Here is a 13433-nt window from a genome sequence, read left to right as displayed (position 1 = left end):
TGAATTTAAAAAGCACTGGTTGGAGGGAGAGGTTACAGCTCAGTAGCAGAGTGTCAGCTTAGCATGCACAAGGTCTTGGGTTCAATCCCCAGTCCCTCTGTTAAAAACAAACAAATAAACCAACCTGATTATCTCCCCTCCCCAAATTTTTTTAAATAAATGAATAAAAAGCACTAATTGGTGTCTTGCTGATGGTGCTGCTCATCCACCTGAGAAAGACTGAGACTGGAAGAAAGTAACATTTCAAAAGAAGGACCTTGCTGGAGGAAGGAAGGCAAGGCTAAACGCAGCCAGTGGAATGAGTTACGTGTGATGTGACTGGCAGTGCACATGTAAACACCCAGAGTCATCCCTTCAGACTTACACAGCCTCATGGGCTGTGGCCACTGAAGTAGCCGCTCGGTCTGGCAAGTGGCCCATATAAGGCTCTAATGAAATTTCACCTTTTGTGGGACAGGACTTTATTGTCAAATCTCAAATCCTGGTGGTTCACATCGACGCCCCTTAAAAAAGAAGAGGGAAGTATGATTTTGAACGTAGGGCCCACGAGATGGCACCTCAGGCCACAGGCCATGCACACGTGGGCTCACCCACCTCTCTCTGAAGCCACATGTGTTGCCTAGGATGACCCAGGCTGCCAACAGCAATGTGCATGTGAGCCTTTGGTGGGAGAATATGAGGGTAAGTGTCCCATCACAAAGCTGGCAGGCTGCCTTTACTGGGCAGTCCACAGAGCATGGGAGGTTTTAACACTTTTTAAAACTGGTATTGACAGTTTTTCTGGTTTGAGCTATGTCTATCTTGCAACTGAAGCCCTGGCCCCATTACTAGAAAGAGACTAGCAACCCAGATTGCCTACCAGCACGAATATCAAATTATATATCAAACAGTCCAAGGATCATTTTTTGCAGCATGAACAGGACAGGAGTGGACCAAGAAATACAGTATCAAGCGGTCTTTTCTTATTTTATATCATTTCCCCAAAGCAGTGAAATTACTGCAAAATCAGAATGTGTGCTTGAAGCAACAAAATGTGAGTGACGAAAGCTCAGAAGACAGGCTTTTCAGGGTAGGATAGTGTAAGATCCAGCTAAACGTGGGGCACAAAAATGAGTCACCAGTGGAACAATTTGTAAAGGACAGGATGGGAAATACAAGGGTAAGAAACCCTATTTTCCCAGGAGCAGGCATTTGGTTGTGTTCCCTGAGACAGGAATAACAGGAATCAATCTAATTTGACTTACTGGAATTCCGATGGGATTTATGGGCCAGATTGGGAAGTCTGGTGCTTTCAGGAAGCATCGTACCCAGTGCAGAGGCTGCAGTGACAATATACTTGTTAAATCATTTGAAAGTATCCTGGGGAAGGACACTCATAAAGGGTTTAACAGAGTTACTTTCGCTGCCCATTATTAAAGGCCAACAGAGAAAGACTCAATCATCTCCTTCAATAGGAGGAAGGGGATGGGTTAAGAAGAGCTCCCAGTGGGCAAGCAGGAAGATGGCAGCAGAAAGAACAGGAGTCATCAAATTATTGTTTCAAGAAATGCTAATTTTTCCCTTTGCATTTAAAATGCTGGAAATATGAAAATGATTTCTTAGCCATATTTCTAAATACATCTTCAATCTAGGATGAGGGGTGCTAGCATCAGAGTTGATTCTACCAAACTGAAGCACATCTATTAAGACTAGACCAGGAATATACTGGGCTGTACGGGATGGACAATGAGGAGTGAGCACTGTGGAAGCAGCCAGTTCCTATCATGATGCTGGCATATTTAGGACGTGGTCTGTTGTTTGAACTTTTGTATAAGATTAAAATGGGTCATGGGCTAATTATGAGTTCATATAGGTCATTTACATGATACTCAATGAAATGAAAATCATGGAAATAATGATAAATGACAAAGTTTATATTGGGATATCCAATATAAACCTCCAATCACCAGCTAATGTGATACACGGAGGAGCAAAAGAGACCCCAGAGGGTCAAATAGAACTACAGGATGAGGACAGACAATAACAGTTAACTCTGAATCATTCAGTAGCATCATAAAAGAAAGATACAAGTTTACCATCATGCACTTACCAGAGTGGCTAAAATGAAAAAGATAGAAAATATTGGTGAGAATGTGGAGAATCTGGAACTCACACACAATGCTGGTGGGAGTGTAAACGGGAGCATCCACTTTGAAAACGTATTTGCTAGTGTTTACTTAAGTTGAACATATAAATACTGTGATGGTGAATTTTATGTGTCAGCTTGACTGGGTTGAGGGATGCCCAGATAGCTGATAGAACATTATTTCTGGGTGTGTCTGTGAGGGTGTTTCCAGAGGAGATTAGCATTTGAATTGGTGAACTGAGTAAAGCAAATGGCCCTACCCAATGTGGGTGAGTGCCATCCAATCCTTTCAGGGGCCCAACAGAACCAAAGGGCAGAAGAAGAGTGAATCGCTTTCTGCTTGAACTGAGACATCACTTTCTCCTGCCCTCAGCTGTCAGCACTCCTGGTTCTCAGGCATTTGGAATCAGATCAGGACTTACACCATTGTCCCTCTGCCCCCACCCCACCCCAATGGAATGTTTTGTCATTTCTATTCCTTCTCATTGCTCAAATATGGGTAAGAATAGGAATCTTGTTGCCATGTCTCCTTTTCCTTCCTCTTCCTTTATCATTCACATACTGAGGATGTGACACTTACTGTAGCCGCGAGGCTGTGAGGATGCTGAATGTGGACTGGGTCCACAGCCCTGACTCAGGAATTTCCTTGGTCTAGTTCTAGTGAGCTTGGGGGAGGCAATTCTGAAGTCAGTAAGTGAGGGCTATATTCATGCCGGAGTACTGCCTTGTACTGGAACCCCATCATCATACGGTGTTATGCAACTCTGCCCTGCTCCAGAGGAAGTGGTCCTTAGCCTAGCTCCAAGCCTACATCTTTAAGGTCAAGCTGGGAGGCAGATGGTTAGGCTTCTTAGAGATCTCAAGTGACCTTCACTCTCTCATATGTACCCCAACCATGGGCGATCCTTGACCCCCCACCCCTTATGCTGAGTGGGGATGTTGGGGTTTAGAAACTATCAAGTCTATTACTGTCCCTGAGGGTGTGGCAGAGCTGTCTGCCAAGAATGCTGTGTGCTGGCTTCCTTATCTGTCGCTGAGATAAGCCAACCTGGAGCATGGCCAAATTTCAGAGGCTGCTCCAAGACCACTAGTTTCTTTCCCCTAATGATACAACTGAATTTCATGACAGATAAGCAAAAAGGCACAACTGTACAAAGTGGGCAGACTCTATTCACAACAGCCAAGACGTGGAAACAAAAGCTAAATGTCCATCCATAGATGACTGGATAAAGAAGTTGTGGTATATATATACAATGGAATACTACTCAGCCATACAAAGAATAAAATAATGCCATTTGCTGCAACATGGATGGACCTAGAGATGGTCATTCTAAGTGAAGTAAGCCAGAAAGCCAGAAAAATATGATATCACTTCTGATATCATATCCACATATGATATCACTTATATGGAAAGAAAAAAAGACACAAATGAACTCGCTTACAAAACAGAAACAGGTGCACAGACACAGAAAACAAACTTACGGTTACCAGTGGGGAAAGGGGGTGGGAAAGGATAAATTGGGAGTTCGAGATTTGCAGATACTAACTACTATATATAAAATAAATAAACAAAAAGTTTATACTGCATAGAACAGGCAACTGTATTCAATATCTTGTAGTGACCTATAATGAAAAAGAATATGAAAACGAGTATCTGTATGTATATATATGACTGCAACATTATGCTGTACACCAGAAATTGACACAACATTGTAAACTGACTATACTTCAATTAAAAAATAAGGGGGGGGGGCAGACTAAGCGGACAGTACCCACTAACAAAATGGTACTGAGTCAGGCCTGCTCCCACCCATTGGTTTTCCATTAATCTGAGCCTACTCTGGGTATCTGTCGATATGGCACTTGTGCATCAATGAAAAACTTAGAAGAATGTCTCAAAAACTCTTCAGTACTCAGTAGCTATGATCTACTGCTGCCACCACCACCATCATTATCATCATCATCACTGTGATGTGTCTCTCTTCTCTTGCCAATCCCAGCACTTAGCACATCACTTGGCATCTGGCAAGTATTCAACTAATGATGTTTGATGACTTAATGCAACACAGGAGTAATACCCCAGCCCTCTCTGCCTCTCAGGACTGACTGGAGAAATGCCTGAGCTCTTCCTCTTTGAAAGATGTGACTGTTTCCAAGTAAACCTATTTTCACTCTCCATCCATTCCACTCTGGCAGCCCCAATCCCTGTATGCTCATTATCCTGTTTTATTTTCTTCATTGCACTTATAATTCCCTGAAATTTTCCTTTTCTGTTTACTTATCAGAGTATTTCTCTCTCCCTCCCACCCTTCCCCACCATTTACATACACTAATGTTAGTTCCATGGGGCAGAGTCCTTGTCTGTCTTATACAGCAGTATCTTAAAGCCTAGAATCTTGCCTGGCAGTTAACTGAGTAATAAATGCTGAACAAATGAATCAACTCAGGAGCCCCTGTTGAGGATCACTCCATCCCTCTCCCCCACCCTCTTGCCCCGTTACCTCTCGGATCCTCTTCTGCCATTCCTCAGTGAATTCAGGAGAGCTGGTGTTCACCAGGCTGGCATTGAGTGTCCATGTGGGGCACTTCCAAGTGGGAAGGGACAGCATAGCCACGGAAGGTGCCACAAAAGCAAATGTCCCTCCCTGGAGAATGGGAAGCCTGGAGAAGGGGAAAGGAAGCAGTTACCCATAAGCTCCTTTAGCACTGGTCTGTCACTGGCCAGAATGGGGACCTTTTAATCCCAAATCCTACCTTGGTTTCAAGGCAACACATGGCCCCTGCTGTTCTCACTTTACAGGGAACTCTCGCCAAGCCCCAAGTTAGACCCATGAACCCTGCCACTCTTCGAACAGGCAGGAGACGTGGGAGGGAAAGACGAGCAGACTTAACCCCAGTCTTGGAGCTGCAAGCCCAGGAGGAGGGAGTCAGATGGTGGGAAGCGATCCGGGGGCAGCACAGAGCACAGGGAGCACACTGAGTGGGCGTCACTGTCTACCCTCGTCCCAGAGTCTTCCCCAGACCCCAGGATTGAAGCACAGCTCACACATGTGGAGTTTCTTCACTGACAAGAGATGCACAGCCTGAAATCTGGTTGCAAAATTAACAGCAATCCCAGACTTCTGCCTTCAGGCTCCTTATTATCACATGAACTAAACAGGTTTGAGGTCAATTATCAGGGTGTGTCCCCCATCCAGGCCCTTCTCACTCCTGGCGAGGGTCTCACTCTGGCCTCTGTGAGAACTTTCAGTTGTACCTGCCCCCACTGCACTTGTCTCCCTTCAAGGTGAACACAGCCTGAAGAGTGGACCTCCAACAGTCTTCTCTTACTAGCAGCTATCCAGGCTAACCTGGTCTACTCGCTCTGGACTTTAGAATTTGGGGCTGGGGGGATGGAACAGGGGGACCTCGGCCTCTTGCTTGCATTTGTCACGATAGCACACCCAATTCAGGTACTTTTTCTTAACAATACTAGAAGGATTTTTTCTTTTTAGAAGGGTATTTTTGAACACAGGATTCCATGAAGACTTAAAGGGCTATTCTTAAGAATGACAGAACACATTTAATTTAATAAAGATATAAAGTATATGAAAGAGTTTTGCTGCCTAAGTGGCCTTTGTCCTGGCTGGAACATAGGAATCAGTGATGTCTGGGCATCACCCTCAGATGAGTTAGTCGGCTTGTTGAGGAGGTGCACCCAGGCATGGGGTGGGTGGAGCTTAAAGCTCCAGGAGCTTCTAATGTCAGCCAAGACTGAGAACAACTGATCTAGATTCAAAGATCTAGACCCATGAGTCTCCAAAATAGACTGGAATATATGGCACACCTAGAGCAGGAACACATGGGTGGCGGAATGGGTATGTATGAATCATATTTTTAACTAAAAATTATGAATCTAAGTATCCTGACACAGAAGGGAAACATGCTGTACTTATGTCATTGCAAAATCTCTTTGAGCTTTTAAAATGAACATAGAAATCTTTGCATATCATATGTACAGAGACTACATAATACAAGACTTGTGTTTTCATTTTTTGCTGTAATTCCATATGCATGTTTTATTCATTCAGTAAGTATTTACTGAGGACATGCTATGTGGGAGGCACTTGTTGCCAGGTACTGGGGACACCATGGTGAGTGAGACAAAACTCCCACTCACATTCTAGTTACACACTTCTCTGTTAGCCCTGGTACTAACAAACCCATCATTTACAGTGATTTACTCTCAGGGATTCTCAACCACCTTATGATTATGCTTACAAACACTCCACCACTCTATGCCGTTGTCTCAGCCCTTTCAGTATTACTGGGTTCTGTGGGGGCAGGGATTATTATTTTTCTTTCCCATCCCTCCAGCACTGCTGCAAAAAACCTACCTACAAACGTTGGGTTTTATAATTTTATTTTATTTTTTAGTTTAATATGCATATAATGAAACCCTAACACGCATTAATTTGCATTTCATTAAGTCATAAAAGATGTGCACTTTGTGATTTGTGTGATTTTATGTCTGTTTTTCTTTGTCTATAAACTGTCTACTCATTACACAGAATTTGGACACTGTCAAAATGTATTTATAACAGTTCTTACGATAGTGAGCTTTATTTTTGTTGAAAAGTGTTTTCTGTTATTGTATGCTGGAATTCATCCCCAACTTAGAAATAATGCTTAAGGGACCATTTCAAAATTTTCAAATAGTTCAGCCCTTTTCTAACTCTGTTCATGTTATTTTCTTTCAAGATTACATGCAGTTGGGATAAGGTGATATATGAACTTTCTACTTTTTGTAATTGCTAAATGTTTTATGCTCAAGGGCAAGATGAATTTTTCCCACTTATTTACTAGAGTGTATTCCTGTGTCCTACCTCTAAACTCACATAATGTATCAATAATTTCTTTCCTTATCATTCTATACTCAGACCTTCCAATCCCATTTTCCGTCCATTCTTCTCCCCCTCCCCACCTCGTTTTGTTAGTTAACATTCCTGTTTCTTTCTCATAACTTCTTATTGGTACCCTTTTGAGAAAGAGAGATCTACACATATTTCTTGCATTTCTGCTTTTATGTACTTTCCTGGCACATGTTTGGGACACATGCATTCCGTAATAGTATTCGGTTTTCATTGTTGTATGTATCTTTTACCTTTTATGGTGACCTTAATGTGTATCTCAGTGCTCTTTTTAATTTCACAATTAATTTCATCTGCTAGTGTGATGGAAATTCCTATTTTTAAAAATTTCCCGTGAGTATGATTCACCATTATTATATATGCGCCTTCTGACTTAAATGTCTCTCTTGTAAACCAGAGACTGTTGATTTTTAAAACGCAAAGAGCCATTTGAAGCATGTCCAGCGTGGCCCTGTCATTTTATAGAAAGGAGGTTTGGAGTCCAAGATCATAATGTTAACCACGATGAGTGCTTGGGTTTCCTCACTTATCAGCACTGCCCTATGACATGAGTTAAGAGTACAGTGTGGACCAAAGGTGGGTTTGAACCTGGCTCTACCTTATCAGTTGTGTGACCTGGGTATTTACCCAACTTCTGCTCACCTCAGTGTCCTCTTTGATAAAAATAAAAATAATAGTGCTCTCCCCAAGGAGTAGCTGTGAATAAAATATGTGTAAATAATTAGCACAATGCCTGGGGCAGACACAAGCCCAACAAATAGATTAACTGTCATTATTATTCCCTCTGAGATGTGTGGGGAAACTTCTGGAAAAGGTAGTACACATCAAAACATTTTCTTAATGTTTCCTCAAATAACAGATGTTACAGTATGGGCTGCTTGTTTTTGTTTTTTTTAACTTCTGTTTGGCATTTCCATTTCTTGCAGGTTGTTCCCTAAGATTTGTTTCCCTGTCCATCCTCCTCTTCCCATAATCCTTCACCATCTCATCTGTATGCTCGAGTCTAAAGAAGAGAAAACACCCCACCATCTTCTTTCACAACAATGACTTGCATGTAAAATGTCAAAATCTGCAGTCTCAGGAATATCTCTTCAATGTTTGACAGGACTGGTAGTTTAGGTTGGCAAAGCCACAGAAATGTGTCTGTCAGGGGGTAAGGTCAACATCTAAGTTTTGATAGTGTTTTAAAGCTACACAGCACTTTCGTATCAGTATCTCAAGAGACTTCAGGGTGGACAGACAATACTGCATTGTCTGTGTCTAAGGAAACTCATACTGCAGGGAGGTGCCAGTGGCAGGGTTCATCTGGGAAGTGGAGAGCCCTGATCAGAAAGTCTGAGTCATGGGGCCGAACTGCAACAGTATGTTTGTTGTAAGAACAACTGATAACTGACATGGGGTAAGAAAAAACTACTTGAAGAGTGTATGCTAATGATTAGGTGGGAAATCTTTCTCCTTTCTTGGTAGTCCCATTTTGGCCCATAAAACAGAAACACCTAATGTTTTGTAAGTATTGGGAAGTCAAGCTTCAACCCTTCTCTCTGAGCTCTCATGTACTCTTGATAAAATATTATTCATAACGCTGTTAAAGACATTAAGGCAGATTTTATTCAAGGGGGGCTACGCTACAATGGGGTTTTGTAATAGGGGAGAGAGATCATGTTCAACTCCCAGTACAAGGAAAAGTAGGAATTTATAGCCAAGGAGCAGGGCAAGGTTCAATGGATGGAAAATTACTAAGCAGAAATATCAAAGGTAAGGAGAGGATTCTTGCTGAAGGCAGGCCAAGGTGATCAGACATGGTGGAGAATGAGGAACACCTCTCTACGGTGGAGAGTGAGGGTGGGGATTCTGGCTACAGTGACTGGGCAGGATTCTTGCAAAAACTGGACAATGCAAAGACCAACATGGAAGGTCAAAAGTCAAGCCTAATTGAACAGCTGTCTATTGGATTCAGCAGTATGATGATCACAGCGGATCTTGTATGTTAGACACTATGACTAAATAGATCTCCCCCAGTTACATGATAAACAGACAGAAAACTCAGCACAACTTGGGCCTGTACAATATCCTGCAGCAGAAGCAGGAAGGTTACACAACGCTTTAGGCTTCTTAAAGCCACACAGGAAACTAGAAGGCAATGGAACGATGCTTTCAAAATTCTGAAAGAAAATTATTTCCCACCTAAAATTCTACACCCAGCCAGGCTGTCAATCAAGTGTGAGAGCAGAATCACGATATTTTCACATATGCAAAGTCTCACCTCCCAAGCACTCTCTCAGGAAGTTACGGGATAACTGTGTTCCACCAAAAAAAGAGGAAGACATGGGAACAAGAGATCTAGACTTGAAAACTGATGCGAAGGGAACAGCCAGGGTAAGGGTAAAGAGGCATCTCAGGATGATACATGTATTGTGTACCAGGTAGCAACTGTTCGGACAGCAGCAGGTCACAGAGCCTCAGGAGGCAGTTCATGGAGAGGATGAAGCTGACAGGCTACCTGATGTGACAAAATTATTAAGTAGAGATTTAGGCAACAGGCAGGGAGTTTAGAACCGAATTAAAAACAGATAGAAATTTGCATACATTAAAAACAAGAAAAATATTAATTCCAGGGAAAATAAAAAGTTGGGCAGGAAAAGAGCTTTGTGATTCAGTTCAGAATGGCATCAGTCACTGTAACATAAACACTCAGTGCTGATCTGTGCTGGGAGGGGGGGAGAATGGGGAGGTGGAAAATACGCTTGTATGTGGTGGGAGTGAGGGGCTGTGAGAGAAAATGAAATCATAATCACCCATTTTGGCGCTTCAGTCAACAGTGCCTAAAACAGAAACATACGAATTAGAGACTTGGTGGAAAATACCTAAATAATCAGCTGGGAGAGATGAGAGTGTTTGCCTCTGCCTAGAAGAGAGAGGAGGGTGGAGCTCTCTGGCTGGTAGGGGAAGCCTGCTTGTCTGTCTTCTTTAAACCCATCACTACCCACAGCCTTGAGAGTGCCTTTGACAGCAGCCCCCATTGCTCCAGTCCTCCCTTCTGATGGGCCCCAAAGATAAGCACACTTAATGCTGACCACCACAGAGAACCGGATTGGGGAAACCCAAGATAAAAGCAGGCAGGTGAAGAGACAAAGGTTGCAGAATCTAGGAAGTTGTCTCCAGGCTGGAGCCTTGATCCACAGCTCCCAGCTTCCTTTCTAAGACGGTAAGGGGCAGCCTACTGGACTTTCGCTCTCAGGCAAAGATCAAAGGCTCACAAAACATGACCTGATACTTTTCTTTAAAAAAAAAAGTTTTAAATGGTTTTTACTTTTCCCAATTATAAAGAAATATATGGACTTTGAAGAAAAACCAATGGCAAATAAAAATATAAAGAATAAATTTAAACAACCATTATTCTACAACCTAGAAGTAAAAAATCCCCAAATTACATTTTGTTCTTTTTTTATCTTTAACTAGATAAACTTTATCAGCACATATACAGTATATACCTTTCATATATAATGTTTAACAACCAGAAATACCTTTAACATTTCTTCCAGTCTTTTTTTTGTCTTTAACTAGAAAACTGATTATTGGTACACATAAAATTTCTCTCTCTCATAATTATGAATTATATTGGTCACTATTACAATAGTGAAAAACTCAAAACAACTTAAATGTCCTTTAATAGGAAATGGTTAAATAAACTAGAACATGTAATATATTCTAGAATACTGAATACTAAGTGATCTTTCTCTAAAAGTGCTATTGCGGAAATGTGTTTATTGAAATGAAAAGATACAGTGCATTGTGAATGTTTAAAAAGAATGGGAGGAGTGTTTTTACCACAATTAAACTTTTTTCAATTATTCAAAAAGGGAAGGAGGGTCCAAAATTATGTACATGGTAATATCTCTTACTTGGTGTGAAAAATAAATTTTATGTACAAGGCACTAAACTAAGCACTTTATATACATTATCTAATTTCTCAATGTTTTGGTAAAATTTTTAAAAATTTCCTCTTCACAGAAACATGAGGACTCCGAGAAAAAATTAGTGCAAAAAATTGTCAGATGTAGAAAGGAGAAAGGAGCATTAAGTCCCCACTAGGTAAGGAGATACAGCCTGGGCACCCAGGAACCTGGAGGGGATGAGCCCCCCGAAGAGGTCTGGGGTTGGGACATGGGCAGTTGGAGGGGCTTGTGGGCCAGCAGGGAAGAGGTCAACAGCTGAGGACAGGTGCATCTGGAGCCTAAGCTGCTGGAATCCATCTTCACCTGTGTCATCATTTTGATGTTCTTTTTTGGAGTCAATCCAATCATTAGCAAAGCACGATGTCACAGGGACGTTTCTATGAAACAGTTCAGAATGGGAAGCAGAGTTTTCAGGAGTATTGAAAGGGACTGATGAATTCTTCTTGAACTTAAAAGGGTTGCTGTGTTGTGAAACCCCGGGAACCTTAAAAGCCCCAACTAGTTCACTATCGGACAAAGAGCATTAGTGTTCGTCTATTTACTGAGCTTCCTACCCCAAGCAGGTAAGAGCCTGCTGGACTATAGCAAAGCACATCACGTGCCTTCCCTGTAGGTAGCTTACACCCAGAGGAGGCAGTAACACCAGTCCCTTCTTTGGGACACAGCAACCCCCCCCTCTCTCCTCTGACACAACTGATTACCAGGTCACACTTCTACCTCCAAAGGCACCACCGTTACTACTCCAGTCAGAGCTCCAATGGCACATCCGGGGACCGAGTTTTCAGTGGGGCACGGGCAAGGTAGCTGCTGACCTCTGGCAGTGGGCATGGATTTTCTGCAGAACCAGATCAGATTAGCGCAGATCAGGGCTCAGCTGTGGGAATTCATGGAAGAAAAGGACCAAAGTCAGGGTTGATTCGGGCAAGACTACATATAAGCCAGCATAAGGCATCTGAATGCACTTTGTGGCAGAGCTACTTGCCCCACACCTGAGACATTTCCAAGGAAATAAAAAGGGAAACATATCACCCGGAACCACTTCAGAAAAAGAAATTTCCAGGTAAAAATTATGACTAATTCCAGAGATGGAGTGAAGATCCAGAATTACACATAGTCACTACTTGATTTCCCCTAGTGATCACCTTTAAAAGTGACACTTTCTCTTGAAATGAACGGTGACATATGCCCTTACATAAGGTTCGGAACTGAGCAATTAAGTGAGGAAGGCCCTTGGGGGACACACCCAAGACCCCTAAAGTCACACCAGGGAAGCAGCCATCCCTGTGGCCAAGGGCTGCAGCCACATGCCCCACAGCGGGCACCGAGCTCTTTCGCTCTCATCAGGAAAGTCATCATTGCCTCTTATCAATCCCTTTTAATCATGGTTTTACTCATTAAGATCTTCTGAAATCTTATTGCAGCATGAGTATTTCTGTTTGTAATCTAGAAAAACACATCATTAAACATTGGTTAGCAGATGCCAGCAAGAGAATCTACCTGACCTTTGATTCATGAGCCATCAGCCAGGTCTTATAGTCCATAATGTCTTAGGTAGTTTCTCATTAGCCTCTGGGCTCCCAGGAAGTCCATTTCCATGGGTGAACCAAACTCAAGGGTGTTCCTGTCCCCCCCCTTTGTCTAAGGACATGATTTTATGCCTTAATTTTAGTTCCCTCATTCTTTGTAGACTCTTTGACTGTAAGTCCCAATTAGTTGTGTGTCTCACAGCGCTTACCAGAAGGCTAGGCCCGCAGGCATGCTCACTACCGAGATTCCAGTTGAAATACTGTACTTCAGATGTAAGGGACTTAAAGATATTACATATTTCAACTCCTTCATTTTACATATGAGAACACTGAGCCTTAGAGAGGGTGAATGAACGTCCAGTTTCCCACAGCACAGAAGCCAGCATTAGAATTCAGGTCCCCAGTTTCCAAGCTCAATGTTTTTCCATAATTATAGGGAACACCACCTCAGACTTAAGGGGAGGGGCTTCCCATCCAGAATAGCCTTGCGTTTGTCACTCTCCATAGGGCAGGGCAGGGATGGGGGCTCCGGGGTATCCAGGCAGGTGGCTGCAAAGCCTCTCTGATGCTACAGCAGCATCTGACACTCAGGGGCCAATCCTGGACAGGTAGGAGGGGTCTTGGATTTCAAGGGCCTAAGAGACAGAACAGACCAAACTCTGCATTTCTTTGAGTTCCTGGTGGGGGATTTGGGAGAAATCTTGGCTCATGGAGATGGTGACAGAAGAAGGAAGAGTGACAAGGGAAATAACCTGACAAAGATGTAGGCACTAGTGTCCCCTCCTGGATAGAAAATGGGAGAACTTAAGCACTGGCACATCTCCTGGAAATGACTTGCAGAGGAAGCACTTTGAAAAGAGTCTTTGATTTGATTTGATTTGGGCAAAAAGACCATATTAGGGATGAATATTCTCTG

At 42.6% G+C, this 13433-nt stretch overlaps 1 protein-coding gene across 3 annotated transcripts in view; it reads right to left on the bottom strand.

Annotated features, from left to right (window-relative positions):
• The window catches only part of LOC105091610 (solute carrier family 23 member 1), a 47865-nt gene that overhangs the window by 23257 nt on the left and 11175 nt on the right, over positions 1–13433 (bottom strand). For all 3 annotated transcript variants that reach the window (XM_064487337.1, XM_064487336.1, XM_010983154.3), the window contains one exon: positions 4627–4786. In XM_064487337.1, the coding sequence (XP_064343407.1) occupies positions 4627–4786 (160 nt within the window). The remainder of the gene's footprint in view (positions 1–4626; positions 4787–13433) is intronic.

Source organism: Camelus dromedarius, chromosome 7, assembly GCF_036321535.1.
Source record: "Camelus dromedarius isolate mCamDro1 chromosome 7, mCamDro1.pat, whole genome shotgun sequence".
Taxonomy (NCBI): domain Eukaryota; kingdom Metazoa; phylum Chordata; class Mammalia; order Artiodactyla; family Camelidae; genus Camelus; species Camelus dromedarius.
Note: the sequence above shows the minus strand (reverse complement) of the source record. Positions and strands in the feature narration are given on the sequence as shown.